Source organism: Rissa tridactyla, chromosome 25 (assembly GCF_028500815.1).
Source record: "Rissa tridactyla isolate bRisTri1 chromosome 25, bRisTri1.patW.cur.20221130, whole genome shotgun sequence".
NCBI lineage: Eukaryota > Metazoa > Chordata > Aves > Charadriiformes > Laridae > Rissa > Rissa tridactyla.
The window spans coordinates 187,945-215,921 of NC_071490.1; the positions used below are offsets into that span (position 1 = coordinate 187,945).

Below are 27,977 nucleotides of genomic sequence, written 5' to 3' on the forward strand. Positions count from 1 at the left end.
ATGAAGACGGAAGAGGCTCCGTCCTGCCTGCAGCAGGCGACGCCGGTCCTGGGCTTCGGTGAGTGCCGGAGAGACCGGGAGCGGGTGCCACGCACCGGGAAGCGGGGAGACCCCCCAGCTCGGGCTGCTCGGGCAGCATCCGTGGCTGCCAGCCCCATCCTCATCCTCCTCCCTGTCCCCATCCTCATCACCCTCACCCTCATCCTCATCCCCATCCCCATCCTCATCATCCCCATCCCCATCCTCCTCCTCCTCCTCCTCCTCATCATCATCACCCTCACCCTCATCCTCATCCCCATCCCCATTCTCATCATCCCCATCCCCATCCTCCTCCTCCTCCTCATCATCATCAGCCCCATCCCCATCCCCATCTTCCTCCTCCTCCTCCTCATCCTCCTCATCATCATCCTCATCCCCATCCCCATCCCCATCCTCCTCCTCCTCCTCCTCCTCCTCCTCCTCCTCCTCCTCCTCCTCACCCTCATCCTCATCCTCATCCCCATCCCCATCCTCATCATCCCCATCCCCATCCCCATCCTCCTCCTCCTCATCCTCCTCATCATCATCCTCATCCCCATCCCCATCCCCATCCTCCTCCTCCTCCTCCTCCTCCTCCTCCTCACCCTCATCCTCCCCCGGCCACTCCAGGGGTCTCGGCGTGGCCGCAAGTTGCAGCAGGACCAGCCTCGCCGCCCGTTTCCCCCCCCCCACCCCCTACCCCCACCACCAAAATCCATTCCCAGCTGGCGTCAGCGGTGTCCCCCGCTCCTCCGCGGGGTTTATTCCCTCCTCGGGAAGGAGATTCCTTCCTCCCCCCCCCCCCACGCTGCCCCCGGGATTGTTGGGGTGAGCCCCGATTGTGGGGAAGAGTGACAGCCCCCCCCTCCCCTTTCCTCGCTCAGCCTGGCTTTGTGGTTTGCCAATTCCGAGGCAGCGACGAGCCACGGCAAGCTGTTGGCATGCCACAAAATGCCATCTTGCGATCCCCAAAGCAGCTGCGGCTCCGGGGGCTGAGGTTATCCCTAAGGGCAGCCAGCACCGGCACGGAGCGAGGCGCGAGGCACCGAACCCCGGAAGGGACAGGGACGTCGCCACCATCCATCCCTCCCTCCTCGCATGTCCCGACCTCTCGGATAAACCCCTCGGTTCATCCCGGTCCTTCGCTGTTTTTTGGGAGCATCCCGTGTGGGGCCAGGCCCCCGACCATCGATAGCCGGCTTCGCTGATCCGAATTTTAAAGGACGGTGAGGATATCTGCCCACCAGCGCCGGCGGGATGTTCCCGTGCCCTGGGAGGGCTCGGAGGCCGGGGGTTAGTTTTGGATAATACTGGGATAAGGCACCGGGGAGCTGCCTCCCCTCCCAGTCCATGCTGGGCTCACCGGATTGTGTCCCCGTCGTCATTCCTTTTCCCTTTCCCAAAGTGCCGCAACGTGGTGGGTTGGGATTGCTCTTCCTTAACGCATTTGCTGCTCCAAAGTGTTGCGTTTTTATACGCCTGGTGTTTTTAGGGCAGCGTAAGGCAGAGTCTCCTTTACTTTCAGTTTTGCCTCTTTCTCCCGGGCTGGCTGCCGGGAGATTCAGCCAAATCCGATTGTTTTCCTGGGATTTCTCACATCCCTCGGAGCTCGGGATCGCTTGCTCGTCTCCCCGTGTGTTACGGCATCGCCGTGACCGTGACTTTTGTGTCAAAAGAGACTCAGGTGTGAATTATCGTTGGGCAGTGACCTCTGCTCCGGGCCCTGGCTGTCCATCCCGAGGTAGGATTCTGCTGCTTCCCACCATTCCGGATCCCCGCAATCCTCCTCCTCATTCCCTGAGCGAGAGGGACAGACGAACATCCCCCGGCCTCAAGTTTTGTGTCTCTCCCTTTTAGACTGATCCCGCGCTCCCCGAGCTCCCTGGCCGTTTAACTAGCTGCTCTCAGTCTAATTTACCATTAGATTATTCCCAACCTTTTTTCCCCAAAAAAAAACCCAAGAGGATTTAGGGGGATTTTTAGCCCCAGATGCCTCAAACCCGCTGGAGGTTTGGCTGGTCCCGGGGTGACACGCAGCCCCCGGGGTCAAAGTCAAGAAGGGTGACAATATTTGACTCCGGGACTTAATAACGGAGGAAAAAAGCGGGAAGTGGAGGCTCGACCTGGGATAAATATCCATGGAGAACCTCTGCCCGTGGCCGCTGGGACGGGGTTGCTCGTGGCCTTGGCCATCCACGCCGCCCTCCCGGCGTTTCAGCTCCGGCACCACCAGCCCCACATTCGTTTTTCCTCTTCTTGGGCAAAAAAAAAACCCAAACCCTCCTCATTTCCACTCCTGATCCGCTGGATCCCGATCCGCAGGAGAGCTCTCAAGGTCCGGTCCCTTCCAGCCGATGCTGTCACCCGATTTTCAGGGCCCAGCGCTTAATTAACGAGCTGTGCCGAGCCTGCGGGAGCCGCGAAGGACTGGGCTCGCCGCAATGTCGGGAATGAGCCGGTGGGATGCCGGAGGCGCAGGACAGGAACCCAACGCCGCCACGAAGCGAGGCAGAAGCCGCCTTCGCACAAGACACCCCCGTTTTCAGGTCCATAAAAAGCCCAAATTAGCCCAATTTCCACCCCCACCCCCCCCCCCCAACCAGTCCCTCCTGCGTTGGTGTAAAAACAGCGGAGGCAGAGAGCGTTTGCCGGGATTTCAAGGGATTTCAAGACTTTGGGAAAGCATCCGCAGCTAAACTTGGAGAGAAAAAGCGTTCAGAAAGCTTCCCGCTGGCGGATGCTTTGTGCCTGCCGGCATTTCGCCTCCGCCGCGGCGGTCCTGCCTGCTCCATGCCCCCTTCGTCTTCCTCCCGCCACCAATTTGAGCCCGCTGAGGCCCAGGAGCCGCAAAGCAAGTTGCTGGTGGGGTGATCGCGGGTCCCGGATGGGATCCTCACTCGGAAGAGCGTGGTCAGGTGTAAGAGCTGCTTCCCGGAGCCCGGGAGAGAAGATCTGCAGGGCTGGGAAAGCCACTGCGTGTTCCCGGAGAAGGAAAAAAAAAATCCCTTTTTGCCGGAGATGCTGCCGGGTCAGGGCTCCTCCGCGTCCCCCAGCCTTGCGCGGGGGCGCGCGGCTCTCCACTGGAACGTCTCTCCTGCCATTTTCCACGGCTGCTCCTTGCCTTTTGACTCCTCGCCCTGGGCCGGTGCCCAAATTAGAGCTGGGCTTCGTGTTTCCCCCCCTCGACCCCCCCATTCCTTGGTTGCCCTCGGTGGCTCGGTGCCTTTGAAAACAGCCCTGAGCTTCGTCCCTGGGATGCCACCATCCCTCCAAGCCTTCGAGGGGGCTTGGGTAGGTGTTGCCTCGGGATCCACGAGCTTTTGGGGGGGATAAAAGGGTGGCGAGGCTGGAGAGGACAGAGATAAGCGCTCGTAAAACCCAAGGAGCTTGGCAGGGTGGAGGCTGCGGACATCGGAGAGGGTGCCGCTGCCTGGCTCAGCCCGAAGCCCGGATCCAGCGCACCAGATACAGCGTATTTATTACTCGCTCCTTTACCTTGAAGTTATCGTGACGAAGCCTTTGAAGAGCAGCCATAGATTTCCATGTTGATAACACTGAGGAAGGGGGGGAAGAAAAAAAAAAATAAAAAAAAAAAATCCCAAAGCTCTGGAGCCTTTTTACACAGCTCTTGGGCACCAAATCTGGGGTGAAATTGGACAAAATTCAGACGCGGGTCTGTCCGCTGACTTGGACCAAGGCTCACACAAGCTCAGCGCCCGCAGCCTCCTGTCGAGACACACATATATTTGCTCTCCCGCTCCCGAGCGCGTGTTCTCCACGTCCTCCGGGATTTACACAGTGCCGGAGCCGTGGGCTCGGGGTTTCCCTCGAATTTACCACCTGCAGAGAACCCCAGAACCTGCTGCTTTCGCAACTGGGACGTTTATTGTCGAGGGTTGTCACAAAAAAAAAACCCAAAAAAACCTCCACGCCGAGCCTCCCTTCTCCCTCTCCTACGCCAACACCACGTGGCTTTAAAAAAGAAAGCGAAAAACATCAGCAGATGATCGCCAGGCCAAGCATCGCCCCCCAAAAGACAGATGTTATTCCTGTGGGACGCGATTCCCCCCCCCCCCACAGCCCCAGCAAAGGAAACCTCCTTCTCACGCCGTCTTTTCCCCTGATGCCCAGGTTCGGATTCCAAGATGCGGGAGGTTTGCGCCGGCTGTGACACCCCCATCTCCGACCGGTTCCTCCTGCGAGTCAACGACCGCTCCTGGCACGAAGGTTGCGTGAAATGCGCCGTCTGCCTCCAGCCGCTCTCCGGGACCTGCTACTGTCGCAACCGGCAGCTCTACTGCAAACACGACTACGAGAAGTAAGTGCCCTCTGGTTTTCTCCAAATTTTCCGTCCCTCTGGGCTCCGTGTTGAGCGCGGTGGAGGCTCGGTCGCCAGGTGGGGTTCTGGAAGGGTGGGTGGCGAAAGGGCGTTGTGGTGTGGGTGTCACGTAGGTTGGTGAGGAGCAGGTGAGATGACGAGGACCACAGAGGTGTCCTGCCAAGGGATGGTGTCCAAATAGAGGGACAGAAGTCTTCAGCTGTGATGTAACGCGGTGACGTGACGGGGATAAAGAGGCAAAAGGGATCGATTTTGGTTTAGTGGTGGTTTTGGCAGTGTCGGGTTAATGGTTGGACTCGATGGTCTTAAAGGTCCCTTCCAACGGAGACCGTTCTATGGTTCTGTGAAGGTGTTGGCTGAAGGGGCAGAAAGGATGAAGCCGGAGGCCCTTGGGACGCTTTTTCAAGAGCTGAGGGATGTCCAAGGCTGCCCAGGAGATGACAGCACTCCATGCCTTGTCCTCCTGGGACGCGAGGGCCGGCAGATTTAACCTGAGGTCATGGTTTGGGCTGGGCTGGCCACTAAACTGAGGGACAGATGCTCTCCTTAACCTCCCTGCCCTTCAGCGAAGGTCCTGCTCAGGGGGCGAAGAGCGGCTCAGGGGGGGTCAGGAGCGGGTGCCTGTCCCGTAACCCCGGCGCCGGGAGCAGCTCTCGCAGCGGGGCACCCACTCGTCGGTGCCAGGGAGCCCACGTCTGTCCCTGCCGTGGCCAGGCCTGGGCTGGGCTGGGCTCTGCTTGTGGTGGCAATCTTGACCCTCGGGGGGGGGACACCACCAGATACTTCAAATGGAATGGGAAAGGGAAGGGAAGGGAAGGGAAGGGAAGGGAAGGGAAGGGAAGGGAAGGGAAGGGAAGGGAAGGGAAGGGAAGGGAAGGGAAGGGAAGGGGAGGGGAGGGGAGGGGAGGGGAGGGGAGGGGAAGGGGAAGGGGAAGGGGAAGGGGAAGGGGAAGGGGAAGGGGAAGGGGAAGGGGAAGGGGAGGGGAGGGGAGGGGAGGGGAGGGGAAGGGGAAGGGGAAGGGGAAGGGGAAGGGGAAGGGGAAGGGGAAGTGGAAGGGGAAGGGGAGGGGAGGGGAGGGGAGGGGAGGAGAGGAGAGGAGAGGAGAGGAGAGGAGAGGAGAGGAGAGGAGAGGAGAGGAGAGGAGAGGAGAGGGGAAGGGGAGGGGAGGGGAGGAGAGGAGAGGAGAGGGAAAGGGAAAGGGAAGGGAAAGGGAAAGGAATAAAAAATAAAAAGAAAAAATAAAAAAGAAAAACAGAAAGAAAAAGAGAAAGAAAAATAAAAGAAAAAGAAAAAGAAAAAAGAAAAAAAGAAAAAAGAAAAAGAAAGAAAAGGAAAAGAAAAAGAAAAGGAAAAAGAAAAGGAATAGAATAGAATAGAATAGAATAGAATAGAATAGAATAGAATAGAATAGAATAGAATAGACTGTTTCCATTGGAAGGGACCTACACCGATCGTCTACTCCAACTTCATTTGCTTTCGAACACCTCGCTGGGGCTCCCGGGAGAAGGCTGGGCCGTCGCGCTCCTCCGCTTGTCGTGTCATTTTAATTGCGTCGACGAAACGAGGTGTTTGAGCGTTGGCGAATCCAGAGGGAGCTGGACCGGGGGAAGCGGCTGGTGGAGCCGGAGGGGCTGAGGGCTCTTTGTAAGCGGGAAGCGGGGGTTGCGGTGGTGCCACGCGGAAGGAGACATCCCTAAAATGAGAGGGTGGCCGGTACCCGGAGGGGCCGCAGGACAGCTGGGGAAGCAGCCGCCCTGATGTCATCAAATATAGCTGGCGCTGCCTGGGAAAGCCTTGGGGGAAAAAAAAAAAAAAAAATCAGGTTTTTAGATTTCTCCCAACCTCAGCCTTGCCTGCCAAACTCCCAGAGCAGCATCTCCCGCAGGGCTGGAGACGCATCCCTGAATTTCGGCGGTGGCACCCTGCCCCAGCACCAAAGAAGGGGTTTTTTGGGGGGTTGGTTTTTGGTTTTTTTTTTGCCTTTAGTGGTCACAAATGCGCTTTTATTAACGAAACCGCTCAGGTGCTTCTGTTGGCTTTTCTCACGCCGCTGGGAGGTGAACGTGGGATGGCAAATCCCATCCCCCCGCCACCCTCTGGCTCCGCGGCCGCCGGTGAATCCCTTCCCCTCTGCTCTGACTCCCTCCAAGGGGAATCGGGAGCCCTCGCCCTTCGCGTTCCTCCAGACGATGCCCTTTCCCAAGGGACACGGGGAGCCCCAGGGGAGCCTTTTGGCGCACCCATGTTTTTTGCACCCTGGAAGCATTTTGCAGCAGAGCAGGTGCTGGAAATGAGCCCGGGAGGCCAGGGCAAGGGACGGCCTCGTGTCCCCAATTCTGCCTTCCCCTGCCAGCCCCCTGGCATTTTTCTGAGGGGGGGTTGATGCGGCACAAAAAGCCGTTCGTTTCCCCTAAAGGTGAGCCATGGCGCTGACAGCTCTGAGCTGGAGCAGGGAGAGCCCGTCCGCTGGCCACCCCCTTTCCTTCCGCATCTCGGGAAGGAGAGATAAGGTGGAAGAGCCCGAAGGGAGGGCAGGATCCGCTCCCCCGGGCAGGACTTTGAGTGATGAGCCAGCACCGCAGCCTCCCGTCTCGATGCACCAACCAAGTGGCATCGCTCCACGGAGCCAGGGCAGGGTCGATCCCGCCGGAGGTTATCTCTCGGCAGGGAGAGCTTTGATCATGGCTGTAAAAAAAAAAAAAAAACAAACCACAAACCAAAAAAAAAAGGGAGCTGCTTCCACGCCGGGCTGCTGGCTCCCTCCGCCTTGCAGCAGGGCAGGGGATGGCTCAAAGGCCACTGCCTTCCCTTTCGCCACTGGCAAGAGAGGCAAATAACCACGGTGACACTCCGGCAAGCTTCAAATATGTCGGAAAATGCTGGGAGCTTCTCCCTCCCTGGGATAGGGAGCTCCTGGGTGCTCAGCAGCCCCCTGACATTGCTGCTTGCCACCACAGGGGCTGGCAATGCCATTAAGGCCACGGCACCAGGGCTCCATTGGTGGCTCGTGCTGGCGGTGATGCTTCCTCGGTTCTCCTCCTCTGCCGAATAAGCTTCCCGCAGGCTCCCTCCCCACCTTTCCCATGCCAAGACTTCCACTGAAATACGAGGCGGGGGGGGAGGTGGGGGGGGAAGTCGGTGCCTGGTCGTGACCTCCAAACCCACGTCTAGCTGCGACCTCCTGCGGCTGGTGCCGCCGGGACGAGCTGGGTGACACACAGCCATCCCAGGACGCCGCTGCCGGGAAGGCGTTCCGTCACTTCCCTGAAGTTTGGCAGCACCCTCTAAAGACTTAACGGTCCCAGCTTATCTTGCCTGGGCTTCGCAAGAGAGAGCGCAGCCTCCTCCCGGCCACTGACGCAAGCGCTTGGCAGCGCTGGGAATGGTAATAAAAATACCAGAGCTTGCCCACTTGCCCAGGGTGGCCGGGAGAGGCAGGGACGAGGAGCCGGGCTGGCAAAGCCACAGCTGGATGTGGAAAAGAAGGACAGAGCGGTGACACCTGCACCGTCCCGGCAAAGGGTGAGGGTCCCGGGATGCTTTGGAGCAAAGGCAGTGGATCTCCGGGAGGTCTTGGCCGTGCTGGTTGGCAGGAGCCAGGCGCTGGAGTGGGTTTGACCCCCCTGCTTAAGAGTAAGCAGATAAAAACGTGTTTGCAAAACCTGTCTGTAAGGAGCACCGCGTCCTCCTTGGGGCAAGTCGGGTGCCTGACCCGAGGCCAATGATGGCGTTCCCACGTGGGGAGCCCTCGGCCTCCAATATCGCTGGTTTGCTATCGACTTTTGGGTGGGACAACGCGGCCGCGCTGTTTTTCCAAGCACCGCGGCGCATTCAGCCGCAGATCCCTGGGCACGCTCTGCTCCATCCCACTCGTGTACTCCAAAGTACGTCAGGCGGTCTCAAAAAAACACCCTTTAGGGTCTCCAGCTCCTTTAGTGCTTTCGCAAGTTGGTGCTTCGGGCACTTTTGAAGGCGTCTCCGCTCAGCACCTTTGTGCATCCAGCCTGGGAATTTCCAGGGAGGCAAACTCTCAGTCCCTCCTGTTTGGAAATCTTGTGTGTCCCCCCCGCCCCTACCCCGAGTATTCATTCTTGGCCTTGACTTTCCGAAGTTCGTGGTTTTGGCCAGCGATGAATCCCAGACGGCAGAATCCAGTGTCGCCCTGGGCTGCGGCGTAGACCGGGGCTCGCAGCGTGGTGACCTGGAGGGGAGACCCATCTGGCATTTATTCCTCCTCATGCGAAACTGCGCAATAAGAGGAAAATGCTTTAATGGAGAGATAAGCCAGCAGCTGCGGCTGAACGTGGGGGAAGGAACGGACTGTTGATCTAGAGATGAAATGTTAAGCCCGAAGATGGATGTTGTTCTGCAGTCCCTATCATATAAAACCGCAATCTGAAGGCTTTTGTGAAACTCTCCTCTTCCCCTTTCGCCTGGGGCCCAGCCAGCTCTCCTGCGCTTTGCTCAGGCACCTGCCCTGTAAATCCAGCTCCGGGCAGCTCGTGTAAATGCAACGGCTCGGGAGAAGGGCCGGGGGTGGGGGGGGGGAGGAAGGAAAAATACTCCCGAACGATGATAGAGTGGCTGCAACGGCCGGGTCCCGGGCGCCTTGTTTACTTTGAAGTTTGTTTTGTGGAATGACAGGCGATGTGGGGGCTGCCGGGGAGCTGTCAAGAGGGATCTGAACCGCAGCCTTGCGCTGGCAGCCTTCCCCCTCTCCTCCGCGCTCTCCTTTTGCCCATGTGGAGATGATTTGCTCGTCCTCTGTAGAGATACGGGGTGAACTCGGCTCGAACCTGACTTGCAGTTTCTCCATCGCCGAGCGGCTGCCGGCACGTGACCGGCACAGCTGAGCGCAGACCCGCTCCTCCCAATGCCCTCCTGGTCCTTGGGTTTGGCCCGAATCGTGGTGGTTTCTCCATCTCGTTGTAGAGGGGAGAGGGTCGGGGAGGGCTCGACCAGCACATCCCAGCCATCGGCTATGCCTGCATCCCTTCGGGGGTCCTCTCGGAGCTGTTCTCACCCTCGTTGGGCGAGATGCGCGGAACCGAGCGATGGCGCTTGAATTCGAAATAATATTCCTGCCACGAGGGTTTGGAAAGCCCACAAAAGGTTGGCCAAGGTTCGGGGAGAGCCTTCTCAACCGCGAGCGGCTCGTTTGCTTTTTGAAACCCACCACAGATAACCTCGGCTACCTCCAACAGGGATGTTCGGGAAGCAGGGAAGGGAAACTCGGGCTCTGAGACCAGAGTGTTCGGCACGTGGCTGCCAAATTGGTATTTTGGTACCCTGGAGTGACATCCAGCATCATCTTTTGGGGATCTTCAACCACTTTGGCCGATTTTCTGGGCTCTGTGGCTCAGGAAAAGCCCGGCGGGGAGTGATACAAATGGAGTTGCCTGAGAAATGGGAAATAGGAGCTGACTTTTGTTTTCATCGGAGCGGGGAGAGAAAGCAGGGTAAAGAGATGGGCTCCAGCGGTTCTTGGGATGCGGAGGGAGGGTGGAGGGGACCCAAAGTCTCTTGTGCAGCCGAGGGGTAACCAGCAGCCCCGCTCCTCCTTGCCGGGGAGGAGGAGGAGGAGGCGGGGGAGCGAGGCAGTGACCCTCCCTGCCCGAATATCGGGGGACTGACCCAGCCCGGGCACCTTGGCAACTCTTCTGAGCGAGTTGGTTAATGTTTAAATCCATGCGGGAGGGCTCCTCTCCCAGCAAAGATCTCCCGGGCAGGAGAAGCTGGGACAAGGGTTGGACAAGAGCGAGCCCAGGCGCTGTGTGCAAACCCCATGGCATTCCAGGAGCGAGGAGTCAGGCCCTAAAAATGATGAAATTGGCGTCGAAAGCAGAAGGACGGGGGGATTTTTTTTTTTTTTTTTGGCTTTTACGTCTAAAAGCTTCTCCTTCCCCTTTGCTGCGCATGCGACATTTGGTTACAGTCTGCTTAGAAATCAGAGGGCTTCCTAGGCATGAAGACGTTAAAAAATGGTGCTTCAGATGTATTTGTAACCCCGAAATCGGGGACTTGGGGACAGAACAGTCCCAAAACTTGATGGATTGCGAGAGCTGATGATAGCTACTACTCTTAAAAATGAGTTCTCCTTAAAAATGATAGTTTCTACTCTCAAAAAGCTGGTTGTCTCTCCGGCTTCGCTGTTCCCGACCGTACTGGGCATCCCGGTCCGTCCCATCGCTCCGGTCTATCCCTCCTGCCCCGTTCGGCCACGGGCAGCTGAGCAAGGGGGTCCCCCCCGAGTCATGTCTTCTCTCTGTTGGGCTGGAGGGAAGGTAATGAAAAGTGACAGCGCTCTGAAAAGTGAGCAAATAAATGAGATAATGAGCACCCTTGACAAGGCAGTGATGAATGGAGCCCGCGTGCCCGGCTCACGCACCCTGCGGGTGCCTCCACCAGTAGCAGAACGGGAGACGAGGGGATGGAGGAGGTGGGAAGGAGGTAGCCTGCAACTCCTTCCAGTGCTTCTGGGCTGGGTGATGGGACCGAGCCCGGGCGCCCTTCGATAGCACCCATCAACGGGGCGAGTCGTGCTTATCGCCGGTCCTCCGAGGAGCATCCACAGCCGTTATCTTGGGATACTTTGCTCCTCCCAACTGGGGAGGTCACTGCAGCCAGCCCTGCTCCACCGGTGAGGACCAGCGGGAGCTCAGCGGTGGAGAAACCGGGCGGTCGGACCCTGGGAAGGAGCTTGGTGTCCTGTTTTTTAGGGTGGGTTTGCAGTTTTACGCCCCCGCCGGACACGCGGGATCGCTGCCGCGGAGCAGGACGGGTTCCCCAAAAGCTTCGGCGCACAACCCAATCCCAAAATCTCCTGCTTTTTCCCCATCCCAAACATTTCCCCCTTCCTCATCGGGTGGGTGGCTGAGCCCCGTCTCCCACCGCGAGCGAAGCCCGTCTGATGATTAATGACGTTAATTACACGAAGCTATTCCTACCCCAGTCCGCACCGTTCCCTCGCACTGGTTGGTTCGCGGGGCCCAGGAAATTAAACGCTAACTCTATAATCACTGCGAAATGAAAGAAATATGCAGATGCGCCTTGAGCGTGATTAAGAAACCAGCCACCACGTGCTGTCTGTTCCCCACCGCCGTTGGATTGTTTTTCTAACGGGGGCAGGGGGGGGCGGAATACGTGGGGGAGGAAGAACTTTTTTTTTTTTTTTTCACGTGCGGCGCATTGTTTTTCTAGTTTAATTAAATGTAATTTACTTTGAGGGATACTCTTTCTCTTTTGGGCTGGTCTTTTTTTTTTTTTTTTTTGTCCCGCCCGCGTTTCGCGTCCCACGGCTTGGAGTGTCTCCTGGACCCCACGTCGCCAACTTTTATCCTGTTATTGGGCAGAGTTTTCTTAACCACCCAGCTCCTGGAGCCCTGTGACCACAGTCTAACACCGGCTCTGCCCCTCCGTAAAAATAATTTGATGCGGAAAAGGAAAATAGAAACCCAACAAAGACTTAGATATCAAAGTAAACAGTTATAATTCAAGGTATTGGCTCCCTCCAACCGGAGGACGCAGATGTACCTTAACAATCGAGTGGTTGTAAAGGGTTTGGATCTTCGGCACTTCCAGTGAAAGACGTTGCTTATCCCTTTCGGGCTGCAGGTGATTTTATGGGCACAAAAGATGCTGCCACCTGGGTTTGGGGGAGGTGGACACGGTCCAGCGGGCAAGCAGTCCCAGAGCGGCCCTGGGGTTGGACAACCTCTTCGTCAGGGCCGAGCTAATTACCGCGGCGCCGATAGACATGCGGCGGCTCTACCTTCCCGGGCTTGCAGCCTGGCGGTCTCGCTCGTGGAGCTCCCCGAGCCGGCTCCGGGCTTAGGCCACGGCTCGCTGGGCTGGGGAAGGAGAAGGGGAAGTTCGGCTGGGGTCGGCGGTGGCTGTAAGGGCGAGGGTTTGCAGGGGAGACGGTACCCGGCTGTGTTCTGACAATGTGCCTGGCCCTATTTCCCTGAGATTAATTGGGTTTAGACCCAGCGCAGCCGGGTTTGTGGGTTCCTACCCGGAGAGACGGGCTGCCTGGGCAAGGAGCGGGGTTAGAACTCCGCGTGTTCTCATCCCGGCATCTGTTTCCCTGGAGTAATTCTTGTCCCTCGCAGCAGGTACGAGCAGCGTGGTCGGGAGGGGGGCGTCTGGACGTTATCGCGCACGCGCCGAGCGCTGCGGTTGGTTTGCGGGAAAGCCGCCGCGCTGCTCCGTTCGTTTTCCCAACACCAGCTCCTAAAGCGGCACACCGGGAAGGGCTCTGGGCTGCAGACGGACGGTTTCGAAGGCGCTGAAGGGTTGTTGGAGGCTGGACCCTTCTCCTGCTTCTGGACGCAGCAGCATCTCTCTCAGTCCGGACCCAGGGACCACCAGAGGGCAGCCGCGAAGGCAAAGGTGCCAGAAATAAACTCCTGAGAGCCAGTTTCCAGCAGTGCCAGGGGCTGCGGCGCTGGAAACAGCAGGCAGGAGCCGTTCCCCATGCGGCACAAACATCCCGACGACGGCCAACGGCGAGCCCTGAGCTGCTCACGCTTTAAGAAACCAGTTTTCTTCCCAGGCTACTAGGGGATTCCCGGAGCACGGCAAAGGGAGCCCAGACCCCGTTCTTCTCTCTTCTAACAGGCAGAGGTTTAGAAAGGATGGGCTCAAAGGTATTTACAGGCACTTGGTCTCAGCAAAAAGCTTGCGGAGAGCCCGCGGCTGGTGGGACCGACGGCAAGGATCGAAGGGGAAGCGATTTACGAAACGCAGAGGTGTTCCTGCCTTACCACACCGCGCTTATTTCTAAACCTGCCTAACGCCGCAGGCGTAGCACGTACGACCCATCATCCAGCTTCTTCGCCCTCCGCCTCCTTCTTCGAGAAGCCTGTGTGAAACCAGGCGCTACAGAAACACGGGGGGCAGCTGTCGGACGAGTGTCGGTGTCAGACAGAGCCCCGAAAACCAGAGCCTCCAGCCCGTCCTCTGGGAGGAGGGAAGTGGCTCTTTCTCCCTCCTTTCTCCCGAGGTATTTTCCTGCCTCCTGCTTCCCAATCCTCCCTCTCCTCGGCTGTTTCTGCTCAGCCATCGTCTCCGCAGCCCGGGTAGCTCCACGCCTCCCGCGTTGCTAACACGCTGCTGGAGAATGTGGCCCCTTCTTTCCTAGCTGGTGCACAAATTGAATTATAAACCGGATCCATAATCTGCTTCCAGCTTTCATCTCTCCCCCTTAATGCAATTAAGCTTAAACGTGGTTAATTACAGTTTATCCTAACTATCTTGGTGGCAGCTTCACACATCTTTGCTCGCACAGGGGCTTTTTTCCCATTATTGAGGTCTTGCCGATGCGGTCGCGGTAATATCGGAGCCGGTCAGGCTTGCACGGAAAAAAGCAGCATCGTCCCAAATCCCTTTCCTGATTCCTGGATACGGTTTTGCTGGCGGCGGGAGAAAGGTGAAGCTAGAAAGAAGCTTGGCCTGTAAAAAAAGAAAAAAAAAAAAGAAAAGAAAACAAAAAAGCACAAGTTTAACGACCGCTATGCTTTGAAACTGGTTCCGTTAATCCCCAAAAACGGTGTAATTCCCTTCCAGCGCTACGGTAAATTTAGGGCCACGGGGTAAGGAGGGAAAACGAGCAGCCCGGCAGCGCTGCACCCGGTTAATGAGCTCGCGCGCGACCACGCGGCCTGGGCTCAGCTGTGCCGATGCGGAACCTGCCTGCTTAATCCGGGCTCAAACCAGTCACCCCAGTTAGCCTTGGAAGGGCAGTAACGCCACCGCAGCTACTTTTTGGGTGGCAGTCCGCTGGCGTCCAACGGGCTCTGTGGAGTCGGAGGGTCCACGCTGCTGTTTGTGACCTGGTCCCTGAGGCTTTGGCTGCCTTTTTTGGCAACTTTTAACTTCCCTTCTCTTTATTCCTACCCGCTCCGTCCCAAACCAGGCTGTAACGGGGTGATCTCCCCCACTTGTTACTCAGCCAGTTGCGCCGGTGGGTTCCTATCGTGCGACAGCTTAACGGCTTTCCCCGTTTAAAAAAATCTCTTTAGATTTTAAAAATCTGGATTACCTTCCGCTGGTGTCTGCCTTAAGAGCATCGGCACAGAGGGATTCAGAGGCCTCAGCTTGGCGCGCTTGATCGCTCATCAAGGCAACTTTATATTCAATTTTTCTTTTTCCTAAAGTCGCCGTTAGCAGAAACGCGCCTTTTCTCTTCTCGATCCTTAACGCAGACTTAGCTTTTTGCCAAAATACTGTCCCGGCCACCTCTTGGGCCGGGGTTGTTTTGGATGAGCATTTTAATTCTTTCTAAAATGAGTCTTGCTTTTAAAAGGAGGATATTTATTCCCGGCCCTTGCGGTGGGGATGCTCCGTTATTCCTAATCTGCAAAGGGAAGGACAGAGAGGGGCTACACGACAAGTCCAGCAGGGCACGGAGAGGGACTATAGTTTCTGTATCGCTAATTAGATCCGTTTCTATATCGCTAATTAGAGCCGTTCCTATACTGCCAATCATATATCTCCACCTTATCACCCGGCGATGCCCGACTCAGCCCCAGGGTGCGGAGCTCTGAAACCCTCGGGAGGCACCGGAGGCGTTTTGCCAGGACAGTTGGTTGCGGTGACCACGTTGGGGTGGGCTAAACGTCATTCCCGGTGGCCGGCACCGGCCCTGCCGGGCCACGCTGCCCCGTGCTACCGAATCGTCCCCTGTGCCACCGCGCACCCCCCTCCCTCCTTTAAAACAGAGAGAAAAGAGAGCGCAGAGTTTAATTTAAATCGCATCTCCCGAGCTTGTTCTTTTCTCAATCAATATTGCTTTTTACATCATATCTAATCTCTTCTTTTCCCCCCCCGCCCCCCGCCAAAGTAAAATTTAATTAAATAATTCTAATGAATGTTTAATGATGTTCTTTTGTCATTATTAAATCTGTAATAAAAGTGTCTGCGGCCCTTCTACCTCCCTCCCCCTCGCTTCCCCCACTGCTTCCCCCCCCCTGCACGCACTGTCCTGCTGGCTCCCTTTTCTCCCTGCCTTCTCCCCCCCCCCCGGCTCCGTCTCGCTGCGACAACGCCAGCATTCAGACCTGCAAACAGGAAATGAGAAACGGAGAAACAGGATATTGAGTTGGGATACTATCTGGATGGGTAATATCACCCCTAGCTACTAAGCGAAGGCACCCTTCTCCTGCCAGGCATACTAATGGAGACGCGGAGGCTTCCCGGAGCCGCGCAATAAGGCAGGACAAAATCAATAGGAATTGATAACTCCTTCACTTTAAACCCGCGGACCCGAAGCGAGCTTTTGTGGAGCGGAAAGCAAGAGGAGAGAGAAAGGAGCTGACGGTTCCCGTCGCAGGGGACAGCGGAAAGGCGCTGTCTGGGCGACGGAGGACCAGAAACTTCATCTCTCCAAAGAGGGAGAAGCCTCGTAAATAAGAGATGCGGTTCCCTTTTTTTATTTTTTTTTTTCCGAACCAGGGGTTGGAGCTTCCCGAGAGCTCGGTGTGGAGCTTGAGTCCGAACGCGGGGCAGCTCGCCAAGGTGCCACACCGGCTCCCTGCACTTGGAAGAGAAATTAGAAAAAAACAAAAGGGTAACGCCGTTCCCTGGGAAGGGACAGGCAGAGGTGGACGGTTCAGGATAGGACCCACCTTCCTTCATCCTGCCCTGGCAAGAGGCTTTGCTCTCTTGATCCGGACAGCTTGAAGAACATCTTTTAAAAAGTACCAAGTGCAGGGCCCCGCAAAAAGCTTCGGAATTACAGCGGGAAACTTCGCGCGAGCCACGGAGAAACAAAACGCCGTGCCTGCTCGCTGCAGCTCTGCGCGTCCCGCAGGCGGCTCAGGGTAGGACTCCCACGGTCTCCTGTTGGAAATATTAACAAAAAAAGGCATTTAGAGTGTAGTCTAAAGAACGTAAAGCCCAAGCTGTTAGCCCAGTTCCAGCCCAGGGCAGGCCTGTAGAGATTCAACAGCTGAATCCCACCTTCCCACAGCTCCCAGACAGCCCGATGCGGGATTAAAGCAGGGCAGGAACATTTTTGCCTCTGCAAAAAAAGCTCCTGCAGAAGCTGAATCCCCCTCCACCCCGCTGCCCCGGCGACAGAGAGTATTTCCAGTTTAGGAGAGCTCTTGCGGGGCCGCGAGCGGAAGGCGGCCGGGATGTTAAAACGGGGTGTTAGCAGCTCAAAGTGAAGGGAACGGCTCAAGGTGCACGTACCGCTGTCGTCCCGCTGTTCTCGGGTGGGTTTGGAAGGGAATCTGTTCATTTTCCTCCTCGGAAGCAGCGGTTAACGCTGGCTGCTGTGGAGAGCCACCGTACCTGGCAAGGGTGGCCCTGTCACCGCGGGAGAGCGGGGGACGGCGGGGTTTGGGGAAGGGCTGCGTGTTACGAGCCGCCCCTCCAGCACAGAAAGCCACCTGCGGGTAGAGAAAACAGGTAAAACTCACTTTTAGGACCCAATTTCCCCGCTCTGCCTGCGGAGGGGGATGGTTTGGAGTGGGGAAAGGCGCTCGAAAAAGCCCGCGGCCCCCTTTTCCCACCGCCCTTTTAGCCAGCGGCGCCGCGCGTCCCCCTGACCGCAGCCGCGCTCGCCGGCAGCGCGATCCCAGGGAAAAGGGGTTGGGGAGAAGGAGAGTTGGGGGGGGGGGAAGGGGGGGTGTGAAAAAACCCCCCAAAAAAACCAACCCACATTTTTTGTTAGCATTCAGCAGTGATATGACAGGCGCCCTATGAATTCTGGGAGATTTTAATAAAGAAGACAGGCCTGTGAAATTTAATAAAAGAGTTCATCAGATTATATGGTGATGGCTCAGTGCCACCGTGCTGGCAGTAATATCCTCGCAGTGGGGGGTTTAACCCCTTGAGGGACAGAGCGGCAGCACAGTATTAAATCTTTCAGTAGCATTTCACTCGTGTCACTTTAATATTTATGAATCTCTCTGGCTCCGGGAACCTCTCTGGTGGTGTTTTGCTTCCCTGTTTTGCTTGCCGTTTAGGTTTTCGGCGGCGGTTGGGTGTTGTTTGGTTTGGTTTTCGTTTTTTTTTTTTATTTTTTTTTTCCCCCCAGCGTCAGTTTTCATCGCTGACATGAACAGAATCAAGGCCGGGGAGCGGAGCTCGTTAACACCTCGTACCTCCTGGGTGGATGCCAAGGGCGTTTACAGGGTCCGCTCAAGCAGGACCACGCTGAGGAGACGCGGGTTGGTTTTGGTTCTTTTGTAGAACCAAGCGCGGTTACATCAAATGCTGCTCGCGCTGCTAGGTGCCAGACTCCGGGGAGATCTCTTTGCCGCATGCCCCGGCCCCAAATCCTTCTGTTTTACATGACCCGGGTGCTGTCCGCATCCTTCTAAGTAATATTTCCAGTGATGGATAGAGAAGGTCAGGTCATTCAAGAGGGACAGGGAGCTGCTGGAGAGGGGACAGCAAAGGGCTACCGAGATGCTGAGGGGACGGGAACGTCTCTCCGATGAAGAAAGGCCGAGGGATTTGGGGCTTTTTGTCTGGAAAAAAGACGGCTGAGGGGGGATCTTAAAGGGTGGGTGTCAGGAGGATGGGGCCAGGCTCTTCTCAGTGGTGCCCGGGGACAGGACAAGGGGTAACGGGCACAAACGTGAGCATGGGAAGTTCCGCCTAAACACGAGGAGGAACTTCTTGACTTTGCGGGTGGCAGAGCCCTGGCACAGGCTGCCCAGAGAGGTGGGGGAGTCTCCGTCTGTGGAGCCATCCCAAACCCGCCCGGACGCGTTCCTGTGCCGCCTGCTCTGGGTGACCCTGCTCTGGAGGGGGTTGGAGGAGATGATCTCCAGAGGGCCCTTCCAACCCTACGGTTCTACGATTCCCTCCGTGCGACTGCGAAGATGCAACAGCAACAGTGCGATGGTGGCTCCTCTCTGTCTCCTGCCTCTTAGTGAAAGGTTTAAGTGAAATGACGAAGACCCGTTATTTTAAATTTGGGGGGTTTTCTTCCTCTCCTTGGCGAACTTTGCATGCAGCAGGGAGTTTGGCTTTGGGAAGCTATGACTTCTTTTCTGGCGTACGCGCTCACATTCGAGGAGGTCTGAGTACGGTTGAGCCGTGGCCGTTTCTGACAAGAGGCGCAATGACATAATTACGCAATCAGAAAGTTCCTTTCCGGGGGTAAATCTATTCACGGAACCCACAAAGAGCATTGGAGGGAATGGAGAGCAAAAGTAACTGTTGTCCCCAAATTACTCTTTCTCTCCCCGACCCAAACGTTGCTGGAAGAAGTCAGAAATTCAGCAGAAGGTGATTTTTTCCCCTTAATCCCCCGGTGCCGCTCTGTATCGCTGAGCTGGGGGCAATGGCTGTTGCAGTAGGGAATGAAAGAGCGTATTGTGTTGCCGCTGCCTCCCCGTTGCCCTCGTGTGTCCCCTTCCCCGTCATGCCCCGAGCCCCCAGCCCGCAATCTGGGAAGAGGCTTTAAAAGTTCCACTTCAATATTTCAGACGGCTACAATGGATTTTGCAGCTCAGTGTTAAGTAAACAGACCTCGCTTAAGCCCGGACCGCTTCATTTTGACTAAACCCTAACTAAATAAGCTGGTTTCATGAAGCGCAGGCCTCCCAGCTTATTCCTTGCTTCATTAACACCTTTTAATCCCGCTGAGACAATCATATGCCCCCCAAATTACCCTTCCCAGGCCTGGGTCAGCGTCTTCGCTGTGCCGCGGTGGGTCAGAGAGGTTCTCAAAGAACTCGCCGCTCAGCTCATCCCCATCTGGAGAGCTGGGAGTTGGGCTGACGCTTCTCCTCCGGAGCCGTCCTGAGCCGCCACAGGGATGTTCCGCAAGGATAAGACAGAGAGTTCGGCGTTGGGATGTTTTACCAGGACTAACGTCTGGGAAATGAAGTCCACAAACGTCTTGAAAAGGCGCAGAAAGGTCTCAGAGCTCCTCAGCCGTGTGCTAAAGCCAGGCAGGCGCACGGGGTGGTGGTGGCGGTGGGGGGCTTTGCTGCGATTCCTCTTCCCGCTGCTCCACACTTTCAACTTTACTGAACTTCTCAGAGGTGAAAGAGACAGTGAAGGTGTAGGTGGGGTGAGGGAATGAAATAACGGAATCGGTTTTCACAGAGTATGTAACTCCTTGCTGCGGGAGAAGAGAAGGCTGAGAGGGGATCTCATCAATGCTCATCAATATCGCCAGGGCGGGTGGCCAGAGGACGGGGCCAGACCCTTTCCAGTGGCGCCCAGCGACAGGACAAGGGGCAACGGGCGCCAAGCTGGCACGCGGAAAATTCCATCTTAACACGAGGAAACAAACTTCTTTACTCTGAGGGCGACGGAGCACTGGAACAGGCTGCCCAGAGAGCCTGTGGAGTCTCCTTCTCCAGAGATATTCCAAACATATAGGACCACGTTCCTGTCCAACCTGCTCTGGGTGACCCTGCTTTGGCAGGGGGTTGGACGAGGTGATCTCCAAAGGTCCTTTCCAACCCTGGCCGTTCTGTCATCCTGGGATGCTCTTGGGACCAAGATTTCAGCAAGCTCCAAGAAGATGTTGTGCGTTGCCATAATGTCCGGGCATTTAAGTAGAGAAATAGCGTTGGGATTTTCGAGGCATTGCTGCATGTTCTCCTGCCAACCGCGTGGCCCCAGAGCTGGCCTCAAACGCCTCCTGGCAGGAGGAGCAGTGGGCAACCAGTGAGTTTGGCCTCCAGCCCAGCATCAAAGCTCTTTAAGATACCCTGTATCTTCATCCTTGCTTGGGTGACGTCTCCGAGTTGGCAAACGGTACAGACGTGCTTGCCCTCTGGCAAGGGCCAGGCTGCTCTTCTGCCCGCTAGCGCCGCTCCTCTTGCCTTGAGTGGCCACCAGCGTGAAGAACCGGCTGCCAAAAGCTGTCCCTGTAGCCCCCAGCCTCTCTCACGATGCCGACCTGTGAGAAACCATCCCACCTGCTCCATAGCTGCCACTTTTGCAATTCCCAAAGACGCTCCCACTTACGAGCCCATCTGCCTTCCTGCCACTGACACTTTTTCCATCAAGGCGAGCCCTCCCCTGGCAGGAAAATTAAACTCTATCGTTTGCAAAGGTAATTAATTTGAGGCAAGCTGGTAAGAAGGACGTGGGAGACGTACCTGCCTCTACTTGCCGGATGGTTCGCAGGAATAAAAGTTGAGGGCCTTACCACAGCTCCTGTAAGGAAATCATAGAGTCATAGAATCACAGAATGGTTTATCATAGAATCATCGAATTGCCAGGGTTGGAAGGGACCTTAAAGATCATCTAGTTCCAACCCCCCCTGCCCTGGGCAGGGACACCTCCCACTAGAGCAGGTTGCTCAGAGCCCCGTCCAGCCTAGCCTTGGACACCTCCAGGGATGGGGCTTCCACCACCTCTCCGGGCAACCTGGGCCACTGTCTCACCACCCTCAAGGTGAAAAACTTCTTCCCAACGTCCAGTCTGAATCGACCCAGCTCTAGTTTTAATCCATTCCCTCCAGTCCTACCATGACCCGACATCCTAAAAAGTTCCTCCCCGGCTTTCTTGTCGGCCCCCTGAAGATCCTGGTAGGCCACTCTAAGGTCTCCTCGGAGCCTTCTTTTCTCCAGAATGAACAACCCCAACTCTCTCAGTCTGTCCTCACAGGAGAGGTGCTCCAGCCCTCTGATCATCCTCGGGGCCCTTCTCTGGACACGTTCCAGCACGTCCGTGTCTCTCTTGTAGAAGGGGCTCCAGAACTGGACGCGGTGCTCCAGGTGGGGTCTCACGAGAGCGGAGCAGAGGGGGAGAATCACCTCCCTCGACCTGCTGGCCACGTTTCTCCCGATGCAGCCCAGGATACGATGGGCTTTCTGGGCTGCTAGCGCACGCTGACGGCTCACGTGGAGCCTCTCATCCACCGGCACCCCCAAGTCCTTTTCTTCTTCAGGGTTGCTCTCCAGCCAGTCGCTGCCCAACCTCTATCGGTGCTTGGGATTGCCCTGACCCAGATGGAGGACCTTGGGTTGGAAAGGACCTTAGAGATCATCTAGTTCCAACCCCCTGCCCTGGGCAGGGACACCTCCCACCAGACCAGGTTGCTCAAAGTCCCGTCTTGAACAGAAAAAAATAAATCTTGAACAGAAATCAATCTGGGCCGGGATTCTGAGGAAACGAGGGCGTTGAGTAAGGACATGGGGAGACTTGGTCAAAACAGAAGTGGAGGAACATGGACGATGGGACTTATGCAGCATAAAGGTCCTTCCAGAAGAAGCGGGATATAGTTTTTGTGAGTTACGGGCCCTTAGACACGGTCCTGCTGCTGCCGAGGCTCTTCTCTCCTCCGGGAGCACGCAGAGATCCTGCTCGTGTCTCTCCTCTTCCTCAATGCACTTTTCATTAGGAACCTGGGAAGGTGCTTATTTTTCGGCCTGTCCCTCCGCGTAGTTTCTGCAGGCGGCCGCTTCTAGACGTGGTGTAGCCACGGTCTCCCAAGCCTCCTCGTAACCCACTGCCAGCAACGGAGATGTATTTTGTTCCTATGGCAACCTAAACAATATTACCTTGACTTAAACGGATTCAGGCAATATTAAAACCAGCCTCTTTAGGAATTCCTGGTGTTGGAGGGGCTGAGAATTTTAATTTTGTGTAATGCGAGCTGACACCGTGTTTATGAGCTGCTTGCTGAATGTTTTCTTCAATTAGTACAAAGCAGAGCGGATTTGTTTTCGGGGCTTAGCTGGGAGATGGGAGGGCGCGAGCCTTGCGATGCCAAAAGCGTTATTGAGTTACGCCGCAGTAACGGCGCTTCCCTCACCTGATAGCTGCAAAAAAAAAAAAAAAACTTAAAAAAAAAAAAAAAAAGCCCTTTTCATGGAAATCTGGCACATGACAGCATCTTTAAGGCAGGCTTGCTAAGTGCCTCGTCCCGACGGGAGCAGGAGGAACCGGCCGGGTGCCTTGCGGGTGAATAGGTCTCCTTTCCCAGCTCTGACATCTGTTGTCACCTTTCCTGGTTCTCCTCCGTCCCTCTCGCTACCAGCCTGCCCACAGTTGGAAGCACATCACGCTCCAAGCTCTCCTCCACCTGCCTTGGCTAAGCGATGTTCTGGATGTTTTCCTCCAGGAACCAGCGATATCACTGAGGCTGGAAATAGGAAAGGACCCAGGGAACGCTCCAGTATCTGTATGGATAAAAAATAATTAAGCAAACACAAGTGTGGAACGGGAGAGGGAGTTTTCCGTCAGTGTTTTCCTAAACTATCCTGTTCCTCACTTGGAGTCAGGTCAGGTTGAACACTTCAATGTCGAAGGAAAGGTGCTGTTTGTCAGGTCTATGCTCTTAAATGCATCTGTCCCGGGATTTGGGGCTGTGGGGCAGAACCAGCTCGTCCTGGGGGCGCTACAGGAGCAAATCCATCTCCAAAAAACATGGCAAGAGCCGATGGGAGCTTGGGGACAGCTTGTCTCAAAGTCAAATGATACTTGTGTCACTAGACTCAGCTACGCGATGGCACGGAGCGAAGCCAAGGCCGATCTTTCTTTGGGGACAGTATTTCTCCCATCCCAGATGCAAAAAAAAAAAAAAGTCGGTACTCACTTTTAAACCAGTTGTTGGAAGGATAAGGGACAGAAAGCTGGGAAGAAGAATAGTTTCATCACCCACAACGGGCAGAACTAATTCTAAGTGGTTCTCAAGAAGATAAAGACGTGACGAAGTCTTTATCTGTATCGACAAAGTCTAGTCGCTGGGCATGGAATAAAGGAAGAGTCAAATTGGAAATAAGGAATGAAGAGGTAGTTAGTTAGTCTCTGGAATGTCTTCCAAACGGGATGGGGACAGATCCTCCTTCGCTGGGAGCCTCCAGACGGCGACTGGCTGGTCTTCGCTGTGCACCCCCCACCGGCGAACTGGCGCGAGGTGGGAATCCCTGGGCGAGATCCTCCGGGTTGCAACGAGCACGGGGTGAGACTGCAGCACCGTTAGCTTTCATCTGGGCTAAAAGTCCGGGAACGCTAAAAACTTCATGTTTAATAACATCTCACGTGTTCCTGACTGATCCCGGATAGCCGTGATCGCGGATTGGCTCTATGGTTGGGTCTTTTTTATTCTTTTTCTGCTGTAACAGAAGGATGTTGGTGTTAGAAATTTGGACTCGGCTCAGATTTGGGCTGGGACTGTGCCCGGAACACGCTTCCAGTTTGCTCCTTCGTTAAGGCAGTGAGAGGTTGTGGTTAAAAGGCTGCTCTTTACTCCCAGCTTTTTCAACCCCCAATCGATTATTATTTTTCAAGCGCAATTTACAGAAAGACAAGAAGGGGGAGAGGAAGAGAGACAGGGAGGGAGAGAGGAACAGGCACGCAAACACACTCACACAAAGGAGCGAGAAATCCCACACCATTCCAGTTGGAATGTCCCAGACACTTCAGCCGAAAGCCACCGCACAGCGCAAATCCATGGTGGTATTTGGAAGGGATGAGCCCACCCCTGTAAGCCTCTTCATCCTGCTCCACAGAGTTTGCCAGGAGGATTAACCCAGTCTTGTTCTCAATCCCAGTTTATGAGTTCCCTGCTGGTGGGGAAGATCCTGTGTGTTTAAACAACAGCCTAATTAATCCCTATTTTATTACTTTCTCTTGTCAAGTGGCTAAATAGAAGCTGTCAGCCGGCAGCCACCACCGCTCACATTTGTTTAGATCCCAAATTACTTCATCAGAACCATCTGCTCGGTACGCGGGGTGCTCAGCGGTTGTTTATTTCTCTCGCCGGACACGGTGTGGGGCACAAACAGCCTCCCCGCTGGGACTCCCTGCGTAAAGCCCCTCCAGGCCCTTGGGGACGCTCCTGGAGGGGTCCATAAAGTCCTCTCAGTAGGAGGGACCTAACAAAGCCCGGCAGCGAATAGCCCTAGGGAGGAAGAGGGGCCATAGACCTCTGTCCTGTTGGACCGGGCAAGTTCTTCTTCCTCCCTGGTGCTACAGGAGTGTCAAGAAAGCCCCAAAACACCCTTGGGATGTACGTTCCTTGCTGGGATGGGCTGCCACAGTTTCAAACATCCACCCACTTCTTCCCTCGGCTTCCCAAGCCCCAACCCAGGGCTGATCTCCCTTGTCCAAGTGTCTAACCACTGGGACCTTCTTTGCAGGCTCTTCCAGACCAAGTGCAGCAGCTGCTTGAAGGCCATCGCCCCCTCCGAGCTCATCATGCGGGTGTTGGAGAACGTCTACCACGTCCACTGCTTCTACTGCTGCGAGTGTGAGCGGCGCCTGCAGCGGGGAGACGAGTTCGTGCTCAAGGAGGGGCAGCTGCTGTGTCGCAGCGACTACGAGAAGGAGAAGGAGATGCTGAGCGCTATCAGCCCGGCACCCACCGAGTCCGGTGAGGGGCTGGAACGGTGCTGAGGGTGGGGAAACCAGGGTGAACCTTGTAGGGGGCAGGTACCACCTGGTAATTAACTCTAGGGAAGGTTTCAGAGGGAGGAGATGGAGGTAGGTGGAGGTTGTAGCATCTTTTTGCCTTGGTGATAGGCAGCCAAGGGGGTACCAGGCTGCTGAGATCTACCTGGCTGATCCAGAGAGGTTTGGGTGGGCTGCTCTGAGACATTACAGGATGGATGAGCCAAGGCCAAGGTGGCCCATCAGTTCTGTCTCCGAATCGACAGCGTTGCCCTGAGCCACAGCTCAGTCCACGAGCTTTCCTGGCTCCGTTCCACGCTTCTGCTCTGAATCGCGCCTCGGAAGGAGCAAAACTCTGAATCCTTTGCCCTGGGAGATGGCCCAGAAAGGCCACTCCCTGCTGAATCACCGCTGCTCCTCTCCCCTTGCAGTGAAAAGCGAGGACGAAGACGGCAGCCACTCGCATGGCAAAGGCAGCGAGGAGAGCAAAGACCACAAGCGCTCCAAGCGCCCGCGCACCATCCTCACCACCCAGCAGCGTCGGGCGTTCAAGGCCTCCTTCGAGGTTTCCTCGAAACCTTGCAGAAAGGTATAAGGAGGCCACTCGGCACAGCTGCTGGCTCGGAGCCTTTTAAGTGCAAGTTAAGTTCTGATTGAGCTCTCCGGGTTTTGTGGACAGGTAAGAGAGACCCTGGCAGCCGAGACGGGCTTGACCGTGCGGGTGGTACAGGTCTGGTTCCAGAACCAAAGAGCCAAGGTGAGTGACGGTTCCCGCGCCACAGCTGGGTGCTGCGTACCCGTGGGGTACCAAACGCGCTCGTTCTATTAAAAGGAAATGTCAAATAGCTTAGAAAAAGAGAAAGTTCTTAGAAGAACAGCTACACAAGACCATCCACAGGTCCGCCTAGTCCTACAACACGTATCTAGTAGTAGCGAAAGCTTAAAGAGAAATGCAAAAATTCATTAATTATAGATGTTTGCAGGGCTTAACATTTTTCACGTTGGTTTTTTTTTTGTTTTTTTTTTATTACTCTACTTGCTTTTTCCCCCCTTGCTATAAAGACACTCGAAGGATTTCCCACTTCTTCCCTCTAGAAGTCGGAACATTTCTAATTTTGCAGAATGTAGAGGAGCCCGAGCAGGGTTACACCGTGGCAGCACTAGGTCTCTCGGAAAGGCTCTCGGAAAAGCGGGGTCCGCTGTCGTGTTGAACGCAACCCGCTCTCCTCCACTCTCAGTCAGAACCTCAAATCCCGGGTCTCCGTCTCCTTGCAGATGAAGAAGATCGCTCGCAGGCAACAACAGCAGCAGCAGCAACAGCAGGAGCAAGACCAGCTGGGCAACCCTCGCTTAGGGAGCGGGAGAGGGACCGGTCGCAACAGCCGGCAGAGCAATGACGACAGCGAAGGTGAGGGGCCACCCCGCGCGGTGACGGCACCGGGGGGTGCAGGAGGGGATTGACCCGGAGGCGTTGGAGAGAGAACGCGCGCAGGAAGGGACAAGCGAAAAGAGCCGGCAGGTTGCAAGGGAATTGCTGTGGGATGAGTAGGTGATGCTCAGCGAGGCTCACGGGCATTTGTTACGCTTTGAGAAAACTCGTAACAATTTATTGTTAGAGAATCATAGAATCTTCACGGTTGGAAAGGGCCTTTGAGATCGTCGAGTCCAACCATACACACACACACCAAAACCAAAACCAAAACCAAACCAACACAAATGATTGTCACTTAGACAATCATTCTATCCGCCCCATGACCCCTCCCCAACTGGGAAGGGGAATCTGGGAAAACGAGGAAACACAAGGGTTGAAATATAAATATATTTAATAGGATAAGACTAAATAATTAACAATAATAATAAAGGACGAGTATTAATCCCGATATTAATATACGGTATACAAGGATTACACTCAGCCCATTCTATCAGGAGGAAGCCGGGCGCTCCCAGAAGGGGACGGCAAATGTGGGACACTGCCAGCGTCGCGGCTTCAGGAGGAAGGGAAGGGCTCAGGGCTCCGGCGCCGGGGTGAGGAGTTCTCAGGATGGCAGGAAAAACTCCTCCGCGAACTTTCTAATTTCTATATAACGTGACATTCGTGGTATAAAATAATCCTGTTGGCAGCTCGGGTCAAATGTCCGGTCTTGTTCCTCCTCGTCCCCCTACCTGGCAAGGCTCGAAAACGCCGAGACCTTGAAGCCCACATCCCAGAGCTGGCTAAAAACTAAATATTTCCACCAGAAGACTAGAGTCTTCCAAAAGTGGAGTTCTCCCAAGCATTACAAGAGGAGTTAGTCCTGTGTCGCTCAATGCAAGACGGTACTCGTGATGCAGCACGTTATCTCCTCTTTGTAGAAGACGATGGGGTTTTTTGGCACGTAGGCACGGAGCCCAGCACCCTGCGGTGCCGGTCCGGAGTCAGACCACCAAACGTTGCTGCAGCGACGTAAAGAACGTTATCGCGATGGTGTTCTGCGTGCCCTTCGTTTCACCCTGTCCCGCTGGTTGTGTCTTTAGACGGCGCAAGCGTTCACGGCCTGGATGGGCTCATGGTCCCCTACCCCCGGATCCCCCAGCAGCAGCTGCTGCCCCTGGATCAGAACGGCTACAGCACAGACTTGTACAGACAAGGGCTGACGCCCCCCCAGCTGCCAGGAGACCATCTGCACCCCTACGGTAGGAGAGCGGTGGGGGAGATTGTCCCGTCTCTGCGGCGAAGCCACGCGTAGCGGTCCAAGCGACGAAAAGCCAGCTCTGCTGGGACAAAAGCCAGCAGCAGCGAGCGCTTCCCAGGGCTCGGACTTCGCGCTGAGCCTTTCTCAGCTGTTTGGTGAGGCCAGAGCCTCTGCTGGGGGCTGGGCAGCGAGGCCGGGGTCTTACCCTCCATCCGAGATGAAACGTTTGGGCGAGGGAGGAAAGAGTTTTGCCTAAAGCTGGTCCTGCGTGTGGGGCTCACCTCAGACCCGCTCAGGGTGACCGTGGCTCCAGGTGAAACGCGGCCCCGCTGTCCCCCTTTTGCTCATGCCGCCTCCACGCTCATCTCTTTCCTTTTCCTTCCTCTTCTAGACTCAGAAGGAGTTTTTCACGACATGGACAGTGACAGCATCAGCCACCTGGGAGACTGCCTGCTGTCAACGGCCGAAGCCAACCTCCTCCAAGCCCGCGTGGGCAACCCCATTGACCGACTCTACTCCATGCAGAGCTCCTACTTCACCTCCTGACCATAAAAAAGCTCCCAACCCTTCGCGAGTATCTCGGATGGCTGCTGCTTCAAATTCAGAAGGAGGGTGAGGGGGAAGAAAC

General features: G+C 55.8%; 1 protein-coding gene and 1 long non-coding RNA gene across 2 annotated transcripts; one reads left to right on the forward strand and one right to left on the reverse strand.

The window, feature by feature from the left end:
- Window positions 1-27,895, forward strand: LOC128901470 (LIM homeobox transcription factor 1-alpha-like). Its single transcript, XM_054183492.1, has 8 exons — window positions 1-58; window positions 4,150-4,336; window positions 24,428-24,660; window positions 25,109-25,266; window positions 25,357-25,434; window positions 25,953-26,085; window positions 27,192-27,350; window positions 27,741-27,895. The coding sequence occupies exons 1-8, from the start codon at window positions 1-3 to the stop codon at window positions 27,893-27,895; spliced, it is 1,161 nt and encodes a 386-aa protein (XP_054039467.1).
- On the reverse strand, window positions 11,850-19,339 carry LOC128901475 (uncharacterized). Its single transcript, XR_008463480.1, has 4 exons — window positions 18,991-19,339; window positions 16,554-16,753; window positions 15,986-16,199; window positions 11,850-13,811 (listed from the first exon to the last, which is right to left on the reverse strand). It is a non-coding gene; the product is annotated as an uncharacterized LOC128901475 (long non-coding RNA).
- Window positions 27,896-27,977: the final 82 nt, after the last annotated feature.

Coding starts and splice junctions, on each gene's coding strand:
- LOC128901470 (XM_054183492.1), top strand. CDS start 1: ATGAAGACGGAAGAGGCTCCGTCCTGCCTGCAGCAGGCGACGCCGGTC. Junction 25,267..25,356: donor CCTCGAAACCTTGCAGAAAG/GTATAAGGAGGC, acceptor TTTTGTGGACAG/GTAAGAGAGACCCTGGCAGC. Junction 27,351..27,740: donor AGACCATCTGCACCCCTACG/GTAGGAGAGCGG, acceptor TTCCTCTTCTAG/ACTCAGAAGGAGTTTTTCAC.